This window comes from Barbus barbus (genome assembly GCF_936440315.1).
Source record: "Barbus barbus genome assembly, chromosome: 8".
NCBI lineage: Eukaryota > Metazoa > Chordata > Actinopteri > Cypriniformes > Cyprinidae > Barbus > Barbus barbus.
Window position 1 is genome coordinate 19,308,084 of NC_136736.1, and position 23,510 is coordinate 19,331,593.

The 23,510-nt window shown below is 37.3% G+C and overlaps 1 protein-coding gene across 2 annotated transcripts in view; it reads left to right on the top strand.

Annotated features, from left to right (window-relative positions):
• The window catches only part of LOC306874429 (centlein-like), a 105,612-nt gene that overhangs the window by 62,038 nt on the left and 20,064 nt on the right, over positions 1–23,510 (top strand). For both annotated transcript variants that reach the window (XM_079424470.1, XM_079424471.1), the window contains exons 14-18: positions 5,450–5,547; positions 13,036–13,517; positions 14,516–14,591; positions 16,553–16,628; positions 18,161–18,378. In XM_079424470.1, coding sequence (XP_079280596.1) covers positions 5,450–5,547; positions 13,036–13,517; positions 14,516–14,591; positions 16,553–16,628; positions 18,161–18,378 — 950 coding nt within the window. The remainder of the gene's footprint in view (positions 1–5,449; positions 5,548–13,035; positions 13,518–14,515; positions 14,592–16,552; positions 16,629–18,160; positions 18,379–23,510) is intronic.

A 23,510-nucleotide genomic window follows, 5' to 3' on the forward strand; every position in this document is an offset into this window, starting at 1 on the left:
ATTTCTAATTAGATTTTATTTCATCTTTAATAATAGTGTAGTACTCACCCTCATATTGTTACAACCCTGCCTTTCTTTCTTCTGTGGATCATAAAAGAAGATATTTTTAGTAAATGTTTTTGTTTTGTTTTTCTTCCCTCTGGTTACCAACGTTCCATAAAATAGTTTATGTTGTGTTCTGCAGAAGAAATAAAAGTATTCAAGGTTTGGAACAGCATGAGACATGAGGAAGAGTAAATAACGACAGAATTTTTATTTTTGTGTGAACTATCACTTTAAACTTATTTTAAATAATTGCCACAAAATTATTTCTAAATTCCATTTAAAATATTTTGAGTTTGTTTTTCATAAAATAATAATTTTATTTTAGCCATTTTTTCCCATTAACAAAAACTTTTTTTAGTAGTTTTGGTTAACAGTAACAACACTGTTGCTAACCTTTAATGTTCCTGATATCTGAGATTATTTCACTCTACTGTAAGTCCTCCTTTTACCAACATTAAGATTTGTTTCATTAAATATTATCCTTCCCTCTGGTCAGTGGCAAAATCGGGTCATAGGTGACATAGGGCAGCAGTATTCAGTATGGAGCATTTCCCCACACGCAGGTGCCACAGACACACACTTTCATCTTTCATCCGCTTTCTGTTCCAGTGAAATCACGAAATAAAATTATGACATGACCATTAACCCTTGAGAATTTGAGAGAGGTGGGTCCAGATGTGCTTTCGGAAATCCAATTTGCTGTATTCCCAATTGATTTCAAACTCACATGGCTCTTTGCACGCCCTTAGAAAGGAGCTTGTACATTCCTATCCGTCAAACGCTCCATCAGAGCGATCTCTAGTGTATAGACACCCTTCTTTGGGGAAAATTGGCCAAATCTTGGTAGGGACATTTCTAAAAGTTGACAGAAAGTTGGTAACATTCCTACCTAAATCAATGTTGTGGGAAAGTGTTAGGTACTTTAATGACCGATTTTATTACCACAACGGTGTTTTCAAAAATGGCTATTCTGTATTTTTATTTTGCATTGTGCCCACTGGATACAATCATACATTTCTATATATCTTTAATACGTTTTTTATTATTATTATTAATATGTCAGCTTTAGTTTTAGTAATTTTAGTGCTTCAACTTAAATGCATACGTCACATAAAATTAAAATTCTGTTGTCATTTACTTATACCCTCATATTGTTCCAAACCTGTGACTTTCTTCGGTGAAAAAAGGCATTTTGAGAAAATGTTTTTTTTTTTTTTTTTTTTTTTTTCCTGTACAATGGTAGTTAATGATAAACAAAATGGCTTGGACTATCCTATTAAACGTATTTTAAAGTTATTTTGTTTCAGTTAGTTACCGCAAGTTTAGGGAAAGGGAAGTGGTGTGTGGCCAAGTATGGTGATCTATACTCGGAATTTGTGCTCTGCATTTAACCCATCCAAGTGTACACACAGTAGTGAACATACACCCGGAGCAGTGGGCAGCCAGTTGGGGGTTTGGTGCCTTGCTCAAGGGTCTCACCTCAGTCATGGGTGGAGGGTGGAGAGTGGAGGGTGGAGAGAGTGTTTGTTATTCACTCCTCCCACCTACAATGAGACTCGAACACACGACCTTTGGGTTACAAGTCCGACTCTCTATCCATTAGGCCACGACTGCCCCTCTTTACATTTTTCATCTGATGTTTATATTTTATTCCATGCCTAAATCCATGCCTATGTTGTGAGGAAGTGTTATTTAATTATAGTTATTTTACCAATTTTATTACCACAACAGTATTTTCTAACATGGCTATTCCATATTCCACTTGCATTTTGCCTGCTGGGTATGAGTGCAGCATAAGATGTGATGTCCGATTTGCAAACAAATGAACTGATTATTTTAAATAGCCATTTCTGAGGTCATAGCTGACTCCATCGTGAACCCTGGGTTTTGTTGTAAAAATGACCAAATAGTATTCTAAAAAAACTTTTTGTGAAATATACTTAGACATGAATATTTTTATTTTTTACCCAAACTGGAATATATATTAGCAGAGCCCACAGCAGCAACTTTTAGTTTAAAGATAAGAATGCTTTGAAGTAATTTATGAAACATGTATTCCTATCTATGGACTAGTACGACACTATGTACAGTACCATACAGCCTTTCTGCAACTCTTCCAAATATAAGCTCATCTTCTACCAATGACAAAGTGAAAATGTAACATTCAATGCATCTCTCTATGGATCTTCATGTTTTAGGTTGGGATAGAATGTGATCATGGATGACTATATCAAAGGATTCTGCAATATGACAAGTATAATTTATAATAAAAAGTAATTTGGCTGTTAAATGTTTCTTTTTAGGAGCCAATGGCATCCTAGTAATTATTTTTTTTTAATCTGGAGAACTGAGAGCATGACACTTCTACTGGATGTGTAATGCGTTAATATCCAAAATATTTTATAAATAAATATTCAAGGTTTGGGGGGTGTGCAACTTTGTGAATAATGCATTAGAATTCTGCAGAAATCTTATGCTCAAAACTGAGTGTGGACTCCATGTCCTAATGATGTTCAAGTATAGTAATTTTCAGTCACACTTTATTTTAAGGTCCAATTTTCGTTATTAACAAACCATTAACTACATCTGCCTCAATAAACTCCTAATTTGCTGCTTATTAGTAGTTAGTAAGTTAGTTGTTAAGTTTAGGTATTGAGTAGGATAAGGAATGTACAATATGGTCATGCAGAATATGTGCTTTAGAAGTACTAATATACAGCCAAAATGTTAAAGGGGTCATCGGGAACATAAATGTGTGTGTGTACACATCCATCCTATAATGATAAAAATCCACCCAGTTTTTTTTTTTTTTAAATCCCTATTTTAAAACCCTCTTTCTCAAATCAGGCTGTTCTGAGAGCCCTGTCAGAATTACGTAGTTCTGTACAGCTCAAAGGTATGGTCTTTGGGGTACATAGCGCCCCTGCTGTTGGGGCTAAAGGCGCACAGTAATTGACATGATAATTAATAGATCGCTGACTTTTCTATTTGTTGACATGACGTGGTTAGATTCAGATGGTAAATCATTATGTCGGGTGTCCATATTAGAGATAATCACCATGTTTAGAATGAAACCATCGTATTTAAAAACATGATATTAATCATATCATATAATAAGATATAATTTGTTGTTACTATTGTAAATATATATTCAATTATTATTGGATCCTTCATATACTCCTTCAATACTTTCAGGATCTTTACTTATTAAAATAATTTTGTTTCTGTATTTTAAAATATATTCTTTATATTAACATATTTTAATGACAGTATATTTATTGAACAAAAATGTATTTTATTTTTCAAAATAAGCAGAAAATAGTACAAACTTTGCTAAAGTGATTGTTTTGAGCAAGTATTAACTTAGACATTATTTTAAAAAACATTATTTTAGCTTAAGTATTTGTATTAATACCGTGTGCCTTTTATCCCATGTATGGGGTAAAAGGCCCCTCTTGCCATCTCATACATTTATAAGATTTTTAAACAAAATAAACAACTTGAATGCTTTATTTTCTTACAAAATCTGTTGATCCATTAATTTTCAATACAACGTATATATTTTTTCTGCAATTATACATTTTAGGCGCAGTGAATAGTAAAATGTTTTAAGGGGGGCCTTTAGCCCCGTTGTACCCTATTATTATTTTCAAATCAAGATGTTTATCATTTTAATTTGCCCCCTTTTTTCTTGATGAACCCAAATATATGAGGTAGCCTAAAGGCCTATCTGATATACTCATGGCAAGGTCCTTTTCCGTTCTTCGTTTAATGGTAAAAAGAAGTTAGAAATATCATTGAAGTGGTATAGTGTTTGCGAACCGACACCACCCACGCTGCTGAGAGAGCTGTTTGGGTGAATATGTAAATATGTGCTGCACGCTTCTCTCTTAATAACAAACACAAAAAAAGAGACAAAAATCACAGTGGTGAGAAAACAGCAGTTAAGAAAGCATCTGGTGAGAGAGATGTGGATATGTTTAAACCAGATCTGCAGTTTAGCACTCCAGTCAAGTCACGGCATGTTTATTTATATAGTGCTTTATAGAACAGATTGCTTTAAACCAAGCAGCTTTTTCAGTATTAAACATGAAAAACATCAGACTTGACGGACTGAACAGAAGAAATTAACTGAAAAAGATTTCCATTCAAAGAAGGCGGAGCCACAAAGCACAACTCCCTATCTTGTCATCACCACATACCAATGGTAGTTCAAAGGTGTTTACCAGCCGGAGCAAACTTTTCAAAGAACGTTTGCTTTGGAAAGCTGTTTTGAACTTCCAGAACAAACTCCAAATGAACTTCATTTTGGCCTGATTTTGTTCAAAATGTCACACCCAGATAGTTCTTCGATTTAGCTTGAAGTATATTGTGGCCTTCATTGTAAAAGTGTGATTTTGAATCTGTAAATAAAATACATGTAAATTAATAAAATATTATAACACCATGGACATTTTAATAATGAATCTTCTTTTTCTGTAGTTATGCCAGGCTCTAAAATATAAGTATATCAGGTATAATGGTAAAATACTTTTTTAAAAATCCAGTAAATCACAGACTAGGAAAGTCATGTCAAATCACTGTTTAAAAAGAAAACATTTAGTGTTTCAAACCTGATTAAATGATTGTTTTTATTTTTGTATTTCTGCACACTGCATAATTTTGCAGACATTTGGAGTCCTTCTAGACTGACAGTGAAAATAGTGAACCACTGTGAAGCAGAAGACTTATGTTGTGATGGAACACAGCTTGACCGTAGAAATTGACATTTTTTAATAATAATAATAATATACATTTTATTAAATTATATATATTTTTTCATGTTTTTTTCTGATGTTAGAAGCACAGTATGAACAGGAAATGGTTCCTTAAAGTTTGCTGCTGGTGTGATCATGCTCAAATGACATGTGAATAGGTGAAAAGTTGTTGTTGTTGTTTTGTTTTTTTGCAAGTGTGTGGTGTGTGCATAAGGCTACAGAGAAAGACAGGTCTGCGACTCACTAGAATTTCAGCCTTGCTTCTTACTGTCCAAAGGTTAGCTCCAGAAAAAAAAAACTGTAAATATTTCACAACATTTTCATTCGACAAATGAGCATCCACATTCACCATGAAACTTTTATTAACCCGAGGAGTTCTGCTCTCCAAATGTGTTTATTTTCCCCTCTTTAAACAAGCATAGCAACAAAGTTCCTGCCATGAAGTCAAAAACACAAACTCCATCATACATTGACAGTTACCCTTAAAATTAATTTGTATTACTCTACAATAACCTGCAAGATTGCTTCAGGTCAGAAGGTTTTGATTTGTGGTTACAAGTCCCTTTTCTTAGTCTGTCCATTAATGATCATTGATTTGAATAGGGAAAGGGACTGTCAGGTGACAGTATGGGTTTTTATTCCTTCAGCAGAGCTTCTGTTTCGGGAAGTGCCGGAGGACGAGGTCAGGAGAAGCAGCACCTCCATCAAGACAACCACCAGAAGAGTGGAACAGACTTTTAAAAAGGTACCAGTCGTTGGCTGTTCAGCCGTTATATGAATAGCTACATTTTGTGAAGAATAATAATGTAAGGTCACAGTTCCTTACATCATGCGCAGAGCCACAGACTATGACCAGACATTCAATACATAAAAAGTCAATGGTAACACTTTCCAAAAAAAAATCACATTTGATATCAATTTGATAACATTATTTAATGCATAAGTATCATGAACACTCATTTAAACTTTTAACACTAATGGCAACTAATTTAAACTAAAATTATAATTTTTCCAGATGTGGAAAATTGGACAGATGTGATGTCCATTTAATCTTTCAAATGTTCAAAATATACATTATGTCATATAGACAGGTGAATACTGTTGCTCGACTATGTAAAAACCCACTCAATTATAGCTATGCATGCAAGCAACTTAATAAAAACATTTTTTTTTTGCATTTATTAATCTAGGTTATCTATGTTCGTTGTTAATTAATGTTTGTTTATAATACATTAACTAGTAAACATGTATACAGTTTAAAGTGTTAAAAATGTATAGATTAACATTAAAGTCCGTGTAAAGAGAATTCTGAGAATTGTTTCTAAACGCATTACAAATGTTAGAAATGTATTGCTGAAACACATTACAAAGACTCTGATCTATGTAGTACTGAATTGTGGAGTTAAACCGTTAAACAGTTTTTCACCAATTCTGTGTTCAGAATTTTTGTGGGCGGGGCTAAAACGGTGACTCGATGACGCAATGGAGCCATAGAGCGTGGCCCCGCCCCTAACACAATAATAACTACGTTGAGAGGTCAAGTTCTTAGTTTTTCTTTTTGAATGTCTGTGATGTTAGATATACAGATTCTAGGCAGGGACGTTCTAGGGTGAATAGATACCCGGGTCTTAGCCCAGAGACAATATGTGGCAGAATACATATAATTTAAAAACATGGAGCGTTCACAATTCGCATCTAGAAACGCGAGCTGTACCGCTTTCTCTTCTTTCAAAGAGAGCTTGCGCTCTTGTGGTGTTTGCCATTGCTAAGCAATCATGAGCTGAGCTCGCTTTGACGACGAGAAGGCTTCAACTCACTGCAACGCTGATGCGCGTCTACAATTAAATAACAAACTTGCACGCTCAAACATGTATGGCTGTATAAATCCAATTAAGCTACTGGATTTAGTATCAGTAGCATCCATTCAGGTTGTAGCGGTATTTGACAGTTGAGAGATGGACCTGCGAGTGGGCGTGGTTTCAGTGCCGACAGCAGACACGCCCCCAGCGTTTGAGAGCAGAGAGTCAGGTTTTTTTATCATTCAAATTTGGCTGGGTAGTTAATAACACATTTTTCTGTTGTGTGACAAACTCAGAACACATATTTTAATATCACTTTACACAGACTTTAAAGGTTTAGTTCACCCAAAAATGAAAATTCAGTCATTAATTACTCATCCTCATGTTGTTCCAAACCCGTAAGACCTTCGTTCATCCTCGGAACACAAATTAAGATATTTTTGGATGAAATCTGAAAGCTCTCTGACCCTCCATAGACAGCAAGGCAACTGCAATGTTCCCAGGTCCAGAAACGTAGCAAGGACTTCAAAGAAATAGTCCATGTGACATCAGTGGTTCAACTGTAATGCTAGTGGTTCAAGCTATGAGAATACTTTTTGTGTGCAAAGAAAGCAAAAATAATGACTTTATTCAACAATTCTTCTCCTTCTTATCCTGTCTGCAGCAGCGCACCGCCATTGTGGAAAGTGTCCTGACGCATGCACTTGCTTCATGTAAACAATGACATATGCGTATTAATGTAAGCAGCAGCGCCATGTGCATGCGTTGTTTACATGAAGCAGAAGCAAACGCATACTGAAAAATCCACAAAGAAATGGACTCCACCCACTATCTACACAAGCCAATCAGATAACAGCCACACTTTGCTGACCAATCGTAGCACGTTCTTGCTATAACCAATGCTTTACCAAAACATTACTTTACAATCAGAGCGGTCTCGCCCTGAAATAACTTCATTCATCTGCTCTGGCTAAAATAGGAAAAATAAAGGCCATTAAAATTGGTACAGTAAAAGATGTTTAAAATTGGATTTTGTTAGACCATTAGACCGTGTATCGCCAAGCCACAGTATTACATTTTACGTGCATTTGAAAAAGCCAGAGAACAGCTCTGTTATGGGACCGGCACTATACTGGATATACTGTAGATCCGTTCATAGAAGCGTCATGTTATTCAAGATGGACCAAAAAGTGTCAGTAAGTAACTCACTAATACATAACTGGACTCAACCTCATCTATGTGGATCTAGCTACTGTAGAAAGAATTATAAATGACATTTTTAAACATTAATTAAAAGTATTGCTTTTAATTACTTCATTTAAGGGTTCTTTTTAAATGTGTTTAAAGGCATGTCGAATATAAATGCATATAGGCTAAATGTAAGACAAGAGATATTCGTTGGTTAAAAAAGTTGATCACACAAACAATATTTCATATGAATCATGCTTACTAGTTTTAATAGTAAAAGTTGCATTGCAGTATCCAAAGTAGATACTAGGCTTTCTTCTTTTTTTTTTTTTTTTTTACATTGTCCACACACAAATACCCAGTACATGCTGTAATGATGCTGAGGCTAGTACCCATGTTGCCATTTGTGATCCTGGACCACAAAACCAGTCATAAGGGTCAATTTTTGGAATCTGAAAGATGAATAAATAAGCTTTCCATTGATGTATGGTTTGTTAGGATAGGACAATATTTGGATGAGATGCATCTATTTGAAAATCTGGAATCTGAGGGTGCAAAAAAAGCTAAATTGAGAAAATTGCCTTTAAAGTTGTCCAAATGAAGTTCTTAGCTATGCATATTACTAATCAAAAATTAAGTTTTGATATATTTACAGTAGGAAATTTACAAAATATCTTCATGGAACATGATCTTTATTTAATATCCTAATGATTTTTGGCATAAAAGAAAAATCAATAATTTTGATCCATAACAATGTATTTTTGACTATTGCTACAAATATACCCCAGCGACTTAAGACTGGTTTTGTGATCCAGGGTCACATTTGGGTCCATATTTGATATTATATGTGTCATTATATGTGCGAGTAAATGAATCTGTTCCTGCCCTGATTGTAAAGCAAAACGTGATTGGTTATAGCGATGATACGACTGGTCAGCGAAATGTGATAGTTATCTGAATTTATACATCTGTAGTGTTGTGCAATATTTGTTGGTAATGTAGTAATGACACTTGAACGAGGAACAAGTGCATAAAAAAAAACCTATGTGGACATTTGGGCCCATATTTGATATATGTGTCATTGTGCCATGTCTTACACCGTGTCAACCCTGTATGCTGTCGCTGCGCTGAAACAGCTGTAACTGCAACCGGACACATCAAAGTGAATGTGCGAATATTTGTCCTTCATCGTGTTGTCCTTCGTCATAGACAGCAGGGCTCCAAACTGCGACTAAAATGGTCGCATTTGCGACCAAAAATATTAATTTGCGAGTGAAGTTTTTGCTGAGGTCGCCACTGGCGACTATATATAATTTGCATGAAAGGACTTTTTTCCCGATTGTTTTGCGCTCACATCTTTTGTTATGTTCACGTATTAAACTTAAATAAGACGATGCGCATCAAAGTTTTACTGGAAAAGAGTTTCAAACAGTCCTCGTCTCTGCCGCACACAGTCTGCTGAACGCAGTGAGAGAGACCTGAAAGGGCCTGTTTACACCTGCTCACTTCATGCATTTTCTCTGATCGGATATCTATATGATTTGTTAAAACGTTTCCCCATTTACACTTGGCCACATAAATGTGTCTTCGCAAAACGGATATAAAGCCGTTCTTCAATTCCCGCTTCATATGCAAATATAACGGAGTTCACGTCAATGAAAGCAATGGATAATTTTATTAATTATCAGCTAATTTCAATATCAGAGACCGCAACAAGAGAGCGCGCGGCATCAGCACTGGAAAGATAGGCTAGTCTCGCTACTTTTAATGAAGAAGATTTGTGTTGAGCGTCTGCGACTTACTTTCAGGTTCATTCAGTTTGCGCGTCGCTTGCTGAAGAAATACTCCGCTACTCATCCGCGGTGATGCTTGTTGCATTGCGCTGTCATATCTGACTATAACATGCCATATAGCCTATAAAACGCTCTCACACGTCTATTATTTTAATATTATGGGAGGAGTAAAATTACCATATGTGGTTTCAACAACCAGATGCATTTACACTTGTCCGGTTTCACTCAGACCACCTCCTGAAGTGGTTCGAGCGATTGGATTTATATCCGTCTCAAATGCGTTTCGGACGGCATTTACACCTGGTCTTTTCAGGATCAGATAGCTATCCGATCAGGAAAAAATGCATGAAGTGACCAGGTGTAAACAGCCCCAAAGTGCAAGTGCAGAAAAGCCGTGTCTATTTCGTGCACAACTTGAACAAACTTCAACAGGTAAAGCTGTCAGCTCTGTGGATACTGGCAATATCGTCAACAATTCTCATTTATGATCATTACTAATATGGCTTCTTCTTATTGCGATCTTAGTCTATATGCTGTGTTCTGTTAATGCATGGACTTCCTGTTATTTGAAGCGCACTTGCCATCCAGTAATCGCAAAAAGCTTTGTGCTGTCTTACTTTTTAATAAACAAAGTATCAGCTTTAAAATGCTACGAAATTCAAATTATGCGGTTTGGGTGCTCTTTAATGCGGACCACAAGCGCACACTTTCGGTAATATAAACACCAGTACCCCGCGTCCACACGGTCCGTGTATGCGTCCGGATCGCGCGAGCGGAGAGTATCGCACTTAATGCTCAGGCGCTATCTCTTTAGCACCTCAGTTAAAGCAGCAAGTGAACCCATTATATATTTTCGATTTACTACTATAGTATGAAATGAACATGATCAAAAGGTAGGCAATAAGAAAGCCTATAGTACAACTTACTGAAATGTTTTATGTAAAAGCTCATTCAGTGTTTCAAACTGAGGAAATGTATAAAGCTTGTAAACATTGCATTGTAATACATTTACCTCAGAATAACCACTCAGTGTCCATAAACTCATCAGTCAGCTAGAAAAATAACTATAAAGAGGAGCGTTTTGCTATATTTATGCGCTGTTGCATATTAATATTTTTACTTATTCTGTTGTACATGATTCAACTCCTCCTATAAAATTGCATTTTACTAATGAAGAAAAACAGACTGAATGTGTGAAAGACGTGACAACATTTATAGGATGCACTGCACTCAGTTGCCAAGTGATGCTTATGGTCCATGATATTGGTACAGATTCTGTGTAACGAACAATTCTTTGTGACTGTATATTTCAAGTTGTAAAAGACATTTAATTCACACTTTAAGTGAACCTTAGTCCCCCGGTCGACCTGATCATCTACAAGATGGATTAAAATGCTGATAAAGCCTAGAAAAGATAAGACATAAACACATGACAAAATGATTGAAATGTTAAAATAGGGGGGAAAAATAAAATGATAATAATAAAATAAACCACTTTTATTCTGTGGCACCTAAAAAAATAATTTGGCGCCTAAGTTTTTCTTTTATAGGAGCCAATGGCTCCTTACTCGATTTTTTTGTCTGGAGCCCTGTAGACAGTATCACTCATTATAATGGGTTCTGGTTGCTTTGGACACATCGCAAGGGTGTTACTGATCATGCTCAAGATCTGTGAAAGATCATAATGTGTGTGTAATCCTGAGTTTATTCTCATTTGCTGATCCTGATGAAAATATAAAGAAGCCAAATAGGATTTATTAATGACACAAACAGCACTTCAGTTCAATTTGAACAAAGTGTCCATAGAATGCAGTTCCTTAAAGGGGTGCGGGTAAATGAATCTGTTCCCGCAATAATTGGAAAGCAAAACGTGATTGGTTATAGCAAGAATGTGCTACGACTGGTCAGCGAAGTGTGGCTGCTATCTGATTGGCTTGAGTAGACTGTGGGTAGAGTCTATGCGTTTGTGGATTTGTCAGCCCATCTTGTCACTGGAAATGTTTCAAAATCCACAGTGTGCAGCAATCCACAAATGCATGCAGCGATCTAAAAAAATTACAGGACGTGATTCATAAATGAATGACAGGCAAAGTTGTGTTTGTGACAAAAATATATTTGTGAATGTTTTTAATTTGCAAATCTCATTTTATTTATTTGTGAATTTAATTAATTTTTTGTTAATCTCTTTACATTTATTTTTGGATCATGATCTATTTTTTAGGAATAATGCTACAAAAATCTTACCTTATAAAAATGTGTATATTGACCAAAAGTAAATTTATGCATCTGTAGAGTTGTGCAGGATTTTTAAATATTATTGAATGTTGTTGATAATGTAGTAATGCCACCTGAAGGAGGGACAAGTGCAATCAAAAAAAGTAATATTTAGAATTGTTTAGAGATTAAAGTCTAATTTATTGATATTGATTTTGGGCAAGGATTTTATTTCAGTACATAACTATTAAAAATTAATGCAAGTAGGTCATTGGTCTAAAACTATATGAAGGTCATGCAAAATAACAGTTTATAACAATGGGTGTGCTCAGAAAAAAAAAAAATAATAATAATGTAGTAAAGTAAAGCAGCGGTAAAAGCCACCTGTCTTCCTGTAATATGGATAGCTCATTTAAGCCCTCAGCAGCACAACAAACACCCTTAAGACTCATTTGAATGAAACTAAACTGCTCTGTTTGCATTCGCTGACTCTGCTGGTGCTTGACAGCGGGCTCTTCACTCATTTAACACAAGCAAATCATTTGTCATTAGTATTTAGCCTGAGCAAATCAAGCTCACACTCTATTCAGAAGCACTTGACTTCCCCTAAAGCAACATTTAGCTTGGTTCTTGCTGGAGGGGCTGGTGAGGACTGAGGGAATATTCTGAGCAGAGGAATGAAATGGTTTGTAGAATAATTCGGAGCAGATGATGGCATTGTGAGCGGTGCCAGCAGCTGCCATATGGTCGTGTAATGGGGGCTGTCATCGCCTTTATTACCGAATGACAAGCACCATGTTAAACTTAATAACCCACAGGGGCAGACTGCTGTTTATGTGCTCCTGCAAACGCATTATAAATGAAATAATTTTTGATGGAGTTGTGGGAGGGGGGCGAGTCGTTGTCAGCCAGCCGTAAAGGGGCCTAATGTTGTTTGAAAGGTGGTGTGCTGCGGCAGTACGGCTGCAAGAGTGCTAAATAAAAGGCAGCGATTTGCCTGGGGGTATATACCCAGCAGGCATCCCCTCCTCTCTTTCACACCCTCCACCAGGATTTGACAAGCTGCCTAAATGGCCCTCTTTTATGTTTAGCCATGAGTAACAAATTTGGGGGGAATCACTGAGTGCCTGCCCCAGAACGGACCCTCTCCATAAAGGCCAAATGAGAGTTTAAAGTACAAACGTCTCGAAAAGATGAGGTGATAATTTGCTGTGCACGTGCCTCTGCGTACTCCCACAGATAGAGCAGTTACAAAGTCAAATGGTCTCTCTGGAGAGCGAGATCGTGCGGTTGCGAGAAAACAACCAGGTGCTACAGGAAGCAAACGGAGCTCTGGCTGGAGAGCGGGGTGATCTGCAGGCCAGAGCTCAGCTTCTGCAGGAATGCAAGGAGGCGGAAGAGGCCCAGGCCAGAGAAGAACGGGACCGACTGCTGGCCCAGATGCAGAGATTTGAGAGACAGGCGAAGGAGGCCATGAGAGCTGCCGCCCAGGCCAAGCGCAGACTGCTTAAGCTCCGCCAGGAACTGGGAGTCCTTCGAGCAGAGAGAGATTTCCATCGGTCCGCAGCTAAACGCAGGGCGAAAGCCACCACTCTGGCAAACAACAAGATCAGGTCCAAAGCACCCTGGGTTGACGCCTCCAGCAGAACACGCATGTGCTCGACGCTGAACAGGATGGACAGTTCCGCCAAGGACGACTGGGAGGACATGAGCGCAGACAGGTACTTCCCCCACCTTTCACTATCCCTGTCTCTTTTTCGCTTTCCATCTCTCACACTCTCATTATTTTTCTGACTGTAGGGACAGCACGCATATGCAAAAACACAAGCAAACGGGTGATTGAATCCCAGCTTCTGTCTAGTTGGTATTCAAAAGAGAAAAAAAAGAGTAAGAGGGGGGCAGAAAGAGGAAAAAAAATCAGATCCTTTGAATTATCCTGGGATGTCTTGCTAGGAGCTTATTGACTGAAATTTGCATGTAGAATTAGCCACCTCTGAGCAGCCGAGTTGAACCGGCGCCAGGAAGCACCTGAACCCGCCCGCAGCACCTCACTTTCTGCCCAATGCCATTTTCCCAACGTCATGAGCCCCGAAATTGACAGTTTGGCAGGTTAATTTAATTTGTGATTCCTTTGCATATTCATCATGGACAGAGGAGGAGTCCTAGGCAAAGCCTGGCCAATCAATTGAGTTTTCCTCCTGTGACACTCTTATTCAGCTATGGTCCCAGCATCTCCCTTCTCTCCTCCTCTTCCTATATTTTCTCTAATTTAACAGGATCAATTTTGAATGACTCTGTTCGGCTCTCTACCAGATGTCTACAAGCTGTTTAACATCCTCTGAAATCTTCAGTAATTATTTCATGAAAGTTTTATGTCACCTCCTGCATCAGAGTTTATGGCATGATGGATGGTATGATGATTTCCAATGATACCAGTTCAGATTTATTTCACCCAAATGCACCACTACTAACAGAACGGCATGCTGGAAGCTTTCCAAATCTGTCTCCAAGAGGCTCTTGTATGAGATGCCGGAGCATTTAGAGTGTCCCAACTGTGCCTCAGCAGTTTGAGTTACACACCACACTTGGGTGTTTAGGTTTCTGGGTTGTCTGCTTTTCTGCTAATTAACCACTCTCATGTGAATGCTATGGAATGGCACATAGTAGTCCCCCAATATATCTCTTTATCTTTGTAAATGAGTCAACTTTATCTCTGCAGTGACAGTGAAGAGTTCTCTGACAGCCTGGAAAGTCGATATTCTGTTCAAGCTCGACGAGTTTCAAGGAAAACTAAGGTTTGTTACACAAAATGTTTATATTATTTTTAGGACCTTGCAATATTCTGTTTAAGATTTTTTTGCTCAAATTAAAAAACTGTCATTTGCCTATAAATCACTATGTTTTGTCAGTGATTTATAGGCACATTTATAGGATTTTTTGACAAAGGGTTTCAAAAAGACTTTATTTCAGTGTCTTTGTTATGTGTTACATGTACTTACTGTGGTTGTGGAAGTAAGTTATGCATAATTACAAGCAGCTAACCCTAAACCAAACTCCAACCCTAATGCTATAGTAAGTACATGTTGTTAATTAATATTATTTGCTTCTTATTTGTATAATTACGCTGTAACAAGGACACCTTGAAATAAAGTTTAACTCTGCCACTGGTCGTCCAAACAGACTGCATCCTGCAAGCTAGGCTGTATCTGAAATTGCATATTTCCCTACTATATAGTAGGCAAAAAACATTATTCAGGGGGCGACCTAATGTTTCCGGCAAGATTCTTAAGTGCACATCCAATGGACACTTTACTATCCCATGAGGCCATGGGAGAGGATTTGTAAATGGCAGTAAATCAATGCAACTGATGCTGGTAAGTTACTTGACAATGACAACATGACAAATGGATTATATTCATTCGACATATTTCCTAACTATATAAAACAGTTTAAAAAAAATCTACTGCAAGTATGCAATTTTTAGATGCAGACCAAGTTTCCGTCTAATCAGTTTCTCGATCTGGCAGGATCTAAACCGATTGGCTGGGTTTAAACAGCTTCTTAAAGTGCACATAGGTATTCTTTTGTTTATTTTTTGTTTTTGTTTACAAGCTGCTGTGTTGATACAGGGTCTGTGAAGAGATACAAGGAAAAGAAATGGAAAGAATAATTATACAGGTAGAAAGAATTATTTTACAAATGAGCATGAGAGACAAGTAATTAGAAAAAATTCTAAAACACATACATATATACATGTATGTATATCATTTTGAACATATGTAATTCGTTTTTTTTAGTGTGGTATTAAATGTTAAATTAAATTAAAATGTTAAATGTGGTATAATAAACCCACCCCACCTTATCTAGCAAGCAATATCAACTGTGCTCAATGTGTCTCCGGCTTTAAATGCTCAAGCTTTTTACAGTCAGGGTGAATTCTGATTTACTGTTAATGTTTTTATTGTTCATCAGCTGGAAAGTAAAAAAACATTCTGAAAATGATTGAAGCAGAAAGCTTTAGTATGAAGTTTTTATATGACATCTACTCAAAGGTCGGGCCTAAGCTCATGTAATTGGTTGAGGCAATGTTGCTGTATCCTCAGAGCCTAAGTTGTAACACTTTTGAACAGAATCAATCTACAAATAGCTTATTTATAGTTAAAAAAAATTACGCTCTTCACCTTGAAATTGCCTCTTTTCATTTGCGAAGCGAAGAGTTCAAAAAAAACATTTTCTTCTTGACTTTAAGCAGCTGTGTCGATTGGGAGATGTGTATCAGAGGTGTCTGTTCCTGTAAAGTGCGATCTCTTCTCGACAGACTCTCAGGGCTCCACTGGCTCTCCCCCCATCCCCTCAGGGAACGTGGAAGCTCCATATCTTCTCCTCTTTTCGCTTCCTCTCAGCTCTACAGCTGTCAGCCCTCTCTTAGATCCTGCCTGAATGCCTCTGTGTACTCGTCAACCGTGCTGGCTCACATCGGCGTGACAGTGGAGCAGAGCACTGCGCCGCCCGTGTCACACTAAAGAGCTTCTGAATAAATCCGTGATCAAACCCACAGAGAGGGAGAGAGAGACTGATCAAAACCTTTTTAAATAGCGTTCGATACAAACGAGGGGAAAAGCCAAAGCCTCTTTGATGTGACTACAAACGCTTCCTCTGTGTCACTGCCGTGAGCCGCCACGTTATGTTATGTTAAACTATTGCCCCAGCTTTTTGTGTCATGTGTTTTGTCTTTCCACTTCTTGCCTGCTTGCAGGGCTGCAGGTACATGCTGATCTGCCCCACAGACAGGCCTGGAGAGGAATCACAAACCAGAAACATCCAGTTCCAAGGTAACCTGGTTGACGCAACTGTGCTCAGGCGCTTGCATAATGAGTGATTGTTCGCTCTTGATTGCTTGTACGGACCTTATCCTATAAATTCTTTAAAAAACTAATAGAAAACTCAACCTACTGTAAATATAGAAACAGTTTCTCTTCAATTTCATTCTTCAAGCAAAATATGCAATTTGTAATTAAGATAATGATCATTTAAAAAAAAGAAAAAAAAAGGTTACCTAAACATTCCTACTACCACTTCTGCCTCGTTCCTCTGTTTTGGTTCAGTCTAGCTCTCAAATTCATTCAGTTGTGTCAGAAATTGACACTGGATAGTTGAAACTAATTAAAGCATCACATTGTTTCAAATCAAGCAAATAAAACTGTTTATGTAGTTATCTATAAGAAAGTAAAATAGAAATAATTTTATTGTTAAGAAATTACATACAATTTATGAGGCTCATTCACTGTGTTGGTACATTTTAGTTGTAAACTCCTAAACCTCTTTTTGAATGCCTATTATTATTATTATTATTATTATTATTATTAATACATTTTAATCAAACTTTTATTAGGCAAGGATACATTAAATTGATCAAAAGTGACAGTAAAGACTTTTACACTGAATATAGATATAGATATAGACATAGATCTATGTGTAGATAGATGTGACCCTGAAGACTGGAGTAATGGCTGCTGAAAAATAGAAATATATTTAAACAGAAAGCAGTTATTTCAATTTGTATTATTTCACATTTCATTACTGCATTTTTAATCAAATAATTGCAGTGAATAAGAGACTAATTTCTAAAACATTTAGTTTTGCAATTACAGGAATACATTTTAAAATGTATTAAAATGGAAAACATTTGAATTGTATTAATTAAAACATTTAAATTGTAATAATTTCACAATATCACTGTTTTTACTGTATTTTTTTTTAAATAAATGCAGACTTGGTGAACATAAGAGACACTGAAAAACTTAACCACCCCAAACATTTGCATGTGTAAAGCTAGCTGAAAGCGCAAAGCAAGGAAATTTTAATTTGAAATATTATTTTAAAGGAACATATGCACACTAACATGCCATGATGTCTGTTTTGTTCCCATGTGGAGCATGGGAAAACTAATGCGGTCCTTTATATTGTATTGTTTATTTTTTTGTTATTGAAGACATAACTTCAGATTAATGTTTTGCTGAAGCAAAATCTTCCTTCAGTTTTTTTGTGAAAATGAAGACTCGAGGGTTTAACCAGAATGCAATTCTGCATGAGAAGAATTTAAGAAATTAAAATAACATTTAATAAATTATAGACATAAATACATTATTTTGTCAAAATGATATTCACTAAAATAATATTATAGTCACGGCAGTCACAATAACAATTTTCAAGCAGTGGCTGTAATACTGTGGATATAATATTGTTATTATACTAGCTGGTTTTATACTGCAAGGCATAATTAAAGTGTTGTGACAACCTTAGGTATCCACTGTCAGATTGGAAGAGACTGACGGTAGCATTGTGTCCTCTTCACCACCCTCAGGTGCCTCCCTGCAAAAGAAAAAAAAGAAAAGAATTTCAAAGTCCCATGCTGTTTTGCAACAGCATCTTCTGTCCCTCCAGCAGCAAGTCGCAGCTCTACAGGCAGACAAACAAGCAGCACAGCAGCTCGCAGCAGAGCAGAGCCACAGACAAGTGCAAACTCAAGTGCAGTTAGACTCCCTTCTCCAGCAACTCAACGCCAGCAAGCAGCTTTCAAAGGTACTGCAAGACCAGAGCGTCTCCACTAGCACTTTATTAACTCCTGGGGCTATTTAAGGAAATGCATTTTTTTATAAATTTTTTTTACTTATTTATTTTTTATACAATCTTTTATAATTATTGTTCCTTAAAAATATGAAATTGAATTTTTTAGGGAAAAATAACTAAGCTATATAGCTAAGTTAGAGTTTAAGTTATGACTTTAAACCTACGCTTTAAGGTACACAGTAAGGGATTTATTGGTTTATTTCAAATATTAGTCATTACAGCTTTATCATACTATGATGCTCATACTTGTGTCAATTTATTTTCAAATGTACATGCATAGTGTCGTTTGCTAGCTCCAGTTAGACTGTGCAGTTGGAAATGCCAAGCCCATTAGAGATTTGATTAAGACTCTTGTGTGGAACTGGAGGTCAAGATGAGTGCCCTAGTGTCCAGTCCATCTCTCTTTCCAAAACACACCCTGCTGCAATGACACTTAGCGAGTCTGTGTGTGTGTGTGTGTGTCTGTGTATCTGTGTGTTTGCACATGCGCATATATGACTGTTTGTTTGTTCGACTCAAAATCTTGCATTATTAATGGAGTGGTGAAAGGGCAGCAGGTTGAGTGCCCCTGCACGCTGCCCCCTGCTGCCCTGTAGTGTGATCACCCTCTTTAATTGGCTAGAGGCGGAGTGTCCAGATTTGATCCTCTTTTCTGATGAGGTGATGAAAATCACAGTAGTGTGTGGAACATGACTGTGTGTAGTTTATGTTTATTTGAGAATTGTGTGTCTTTTTTTTTTTCCTTCTTTGGCTTGTGTAAGAATGGTATTCTGTAAGAAAACTTTCCAGGTAATCAACAGAAAGAATTCTGTAGAGTGTATTGACTAGGGCTGTAGATTGATTACAAAATAATTCATTAATCGTGCCTTTTTTGTAATTAATCATAATGAATTACATCTAACATTATTTGTAACAAATAATTTGTAAACATTAATATATTTTCACATTCTCCAAATTGATGTGGAAGCAACATCAACAAAAACAACAATATTTTACATATTTGTTTAATGGCTTATTTTTTACTAAGTACTATAAATGAAGGCCACTACTACCGATACCAGTATAAAATTAAGTAACACCTAAGATTATGGAACACATTCATTAACAATGCTACAAAAACGAGTCAGATATGGAGATCGTTTTTTAATTTTAGCCTATAAATACAACATAATTTGGGCAGTATTCAGCGCATATGAATGGGCCCATACACAGGACACAGACACACATACTCAGAAGAGAGCGCAAAAACACAGCAAGTGCAAGCACCAGTCAAGCTGGTAGTGAAGAAAATAGTGTGCGTGCTTATTATGATTATTAGTGTAATCTGCAGGAAGCACAAAAAGACAATCCTTGAAGTGCAAGTTTATCAGTGAGTCTTCAGCCATGTATTGAGTCAGATAAAGACTGTCATTGTTTTTTCCTAAATAAAAAAAATTCATATGTTCTTAAGAACATATTTGAGAAATTTTGTACTAACACATTAGTACATATTAGGCAGTGAGGCAAATATAAATATGGTATGAGTTGATATAAGGCTCCACCAGTGCTAACTATGGCAGCCAGGATAAAAGACAGCAGCCCACCATCACGCCATCAGCTGGAGTAGTGTGGGTTTTACAGCTTGGGTGTCAAATCCAGCTCTGCACCTTTGAATGTAAATATACTTGTGTATATTCATGAGCTCACCTAGCCACATGCTCTGCCTTTTATCCTATATAGAATTATTAGAATGGTGTCTGATTCCACAGCCAAGTAAAACACTCCTCCACCAGCAGATGTCTGGATGCAGGGAGGAAATAAGAGAGCAATTTTGTCCACAAAAAAAAAGTTAAATCTAGATAAAGTAGATTCAGTAGTGTAGTAAAAGTTATTTTAGCCTACTCATGGTGTGTTATCAGAAAGTCATTGACTTAATGGTTTGGTGAAATACACTGATTCATTTAGAAATGAAAGAACACAACTCCATGTTGCTCAGTTTCACGCAAAAGTTGATTTGTTTTGTTGTAACAAATTTCACTGTACATTAATATCAGAAAATTAGAGAAAGTAACACAACATTGTGTAAAATGTAAGTTTCTCAATACAGGTATGTCTCAAAAAATTTGAATATCGTGAAAAAGTTAATTTGTTCTTGTAACTTATTTCAAAAAGTGAAACTTTCATATATTTTAGATTCATTGCATGTAAAGTAAACCATTTCAAAAGTTTTTTTGTTTTAATTTTGATGATTAGAGCTTACAGCTCATGAAAGTCAAAAATCAGTATCTCAAAATATTAGAATATTTATATTTGAGTTTCAATTAATGACCATCCCTACAGTATAAATTCCAGGTATCTCTTGTTCTCTGAAACCACAATAATGGGGAAGACTGCTGACTTGGCAATGGTCCAGAAGACGAACATTGACGCCCTCCACAAAGAGGGTAAGTCACAGAGGGTCATTACTGAAAGGTGTAGCTGTTCACAGAGTGCTGTATCAAAGCATATTAAATGCAAAGTTGACTGGAAGGAAGAATTTGGGTAGGAAAAGGTGCACAAGCAACAGGGATGACCGCAAGCTTGAGAATACTGTCAAGCAAAGCTGATTCAAACACTTGGGAAAGCTTCTCAAGGAGTGGACTGAAGCTGGAGTCAGTGCATCAAGAGTCACCACGCTCAGACGTCTTCAGGAAAAGGGCTACCAAGCCACTTCTGAACCAGAGACAAAGTCAGAAGCGTCTTACCCGGGCTGTGGAGAAAAAGAACTAGACTGTTGCTCAGTGGTCCAAAGTGCTCTTTTCAGATGAAAGTAAATTTTGCATTTCATTTGGAAATCAAGGTCCCAGAGTCTGGAGGAAGAGTGGAGAGGCACAGAATCCATGTTGCTTGAAGTCCAGTGTGAAGTTTCCAGTCAGTGATGATTTGGGCTGCCATGTCATCTGCTGGTGTTGGTCCACTGTGTTTTCTGAAGTCCACAGTCAACACAGCCATCTACCAGGGAATTTTAGAGCACTTCATGCCTCCTTCTGCTGACAAGCTTTATGGAGATGCTGATTTCATTTTCCAGCAGGAATTGACACCTGCCCACACTGCCAAAGGTACCAAAATCTGGTTCAATGACCATGGTGTTACTGTGTTTGATTTGGCCAGCAAACTCGCCTGACCTGAACCCCATAGAAAATCTATGGGGTATTGTCAAGAGGAAGATGAGAGACACCAGACCCAACAATGCAGATGACCTGAAGGCCGCTATCAAAGCAACCTGGGCTTCCATACCACCTCAGCAGTGCCACAGGCTGATTGCCTCCATGCCACGCCGCATTGATGCAGTAATTCATGCAAAAGGAGGCCCAACCAAGTACTGGGTGCATAGAAATGAACATACTTTTCAGAAGCCTGACATTTCTGTTAAAATATCCTTTTGTTATTGATCTTATGTAATATTCTAATTTTCTGAGACACTGAATTTTGGGTTTTCATTATCTGGAAGCCATAATCATCAAAATTTCAAGAAATAAAGGCTTGAAATATTTCACTCTATGTGTAATGAATCTATATAATATATGGGTTTCACTTTCTGAAATGAGTGACAAAAAATATTGATATTCAAATTTTTTGAGATGTACCTGTATACATTTCTTGTTAACTGAGCTGTTGCATAAAAGTGAAATCAGACTCGCTATTTTGCTTTTGTTCTGAATGTCATTTCAACAACATGATTGCAGGAAGGATATTTTATATAACTGTTCTTTTAACTTGAAGTTGAAATAACTTGCATTTCTGATTAAATTTGGCCTTAGTAATTATATTGTAACACTTTTATTATGTGCCAAGTAGCACACTAAAAATAAGCACATTACTTTTATTCAGTTGCAAATTCTGGTGCTTGTTTTTTCCCCCCTCTGTGTGAGAGTCTGTGTTTCTTCTGTATTAGTGTTCGTGTCGGGTGTCACACTACTCTCAGCTCACATTGATCCCTGTGCCCTTTGTGGTCTGGTATCGATCCTTTATTTTGCTCATTTTAATGTCTCTCTCTCTCTCTGTCTCTCACCCTCTCTCATTATATTGTCTAGGCAGAAAAGACAACGCTGCTGTGATAAATGGCCAAATTCAATTAAAGCTTGAAGCGGAGTAGTCGTGCTATAGCAGAGTTGAAGTGTCACAGAGCTCTTGTAGCGATCACACGGATGTCATATGCAGTATTAGCAAAGAATGGATCTCTTATTACAGACTCTGTGATGTATATTAGATGAGTTGAATGGCTTCTCGCTTCCCTACATGTGTTAGAACTGCAGCTAATGGTTGTTTTAGCAGCACCTGGTATAATGCATCTGCTGTAGTGTGTGTGTGTGTGTGTGTGTGTGTGTGTGTGTTCCTTGTTCTCTCTAAGTGGAACACATGCTCAACAGTGAAGTGACACTTTCATCAGTCAATCACAGTGCATATCCCTGAGGAGCTTCCAGCTGATGTCTCCTTTTCTCTCTCTCTCTCTCTCTCGCTCTCTCTCTCTCTCACTCCTTCCTTTCTTAAATAAAGAATTAACATATTTTATTTTATTAAGTGCTCCAACCACAAGCTGGTGCTGTGACACAATAAATGTAGGTGACAAAAGTGCTCTCCGTGTCATGAATCTGAGCTCGTGTTGTTACGAATGAGAGAGGAAGTACACTTGATGTACTTTGACAGGTTGGACACATTCACCTATCTACCCCCACTCAGGTCAGCTTTCTTGTGAAGACTGCTGTCACACCTTTGAGCCGTTCAGATTAATCATGGCGGTGGGATTAATCATAGTGTGGCAGAACCTCTCCTATCACCACGGCGGAGGGACTTGACAGCCTGTTTGACAGGCTGGGCCTGTAATATGCGTAATTTGCAGGTGTAGTCCATGTTTCTCTTTTAGGAAGGGTCGGGATTACCTCAGGATTAGACTTCTCTTCTGACAGCGAGGCTTTCAGAGGCTGTTAGCGCTAAGCCAAACTAACCTCCCCACATCTCGTCCGAGTTGGGTGAGAGAGACGAGTGTGACTGGATTCTAACAAGCTTGACAGTTTAATTTACTGCTCCAGGTGACTGACTGGTCATGGCAGTTCGTAAATCACTGA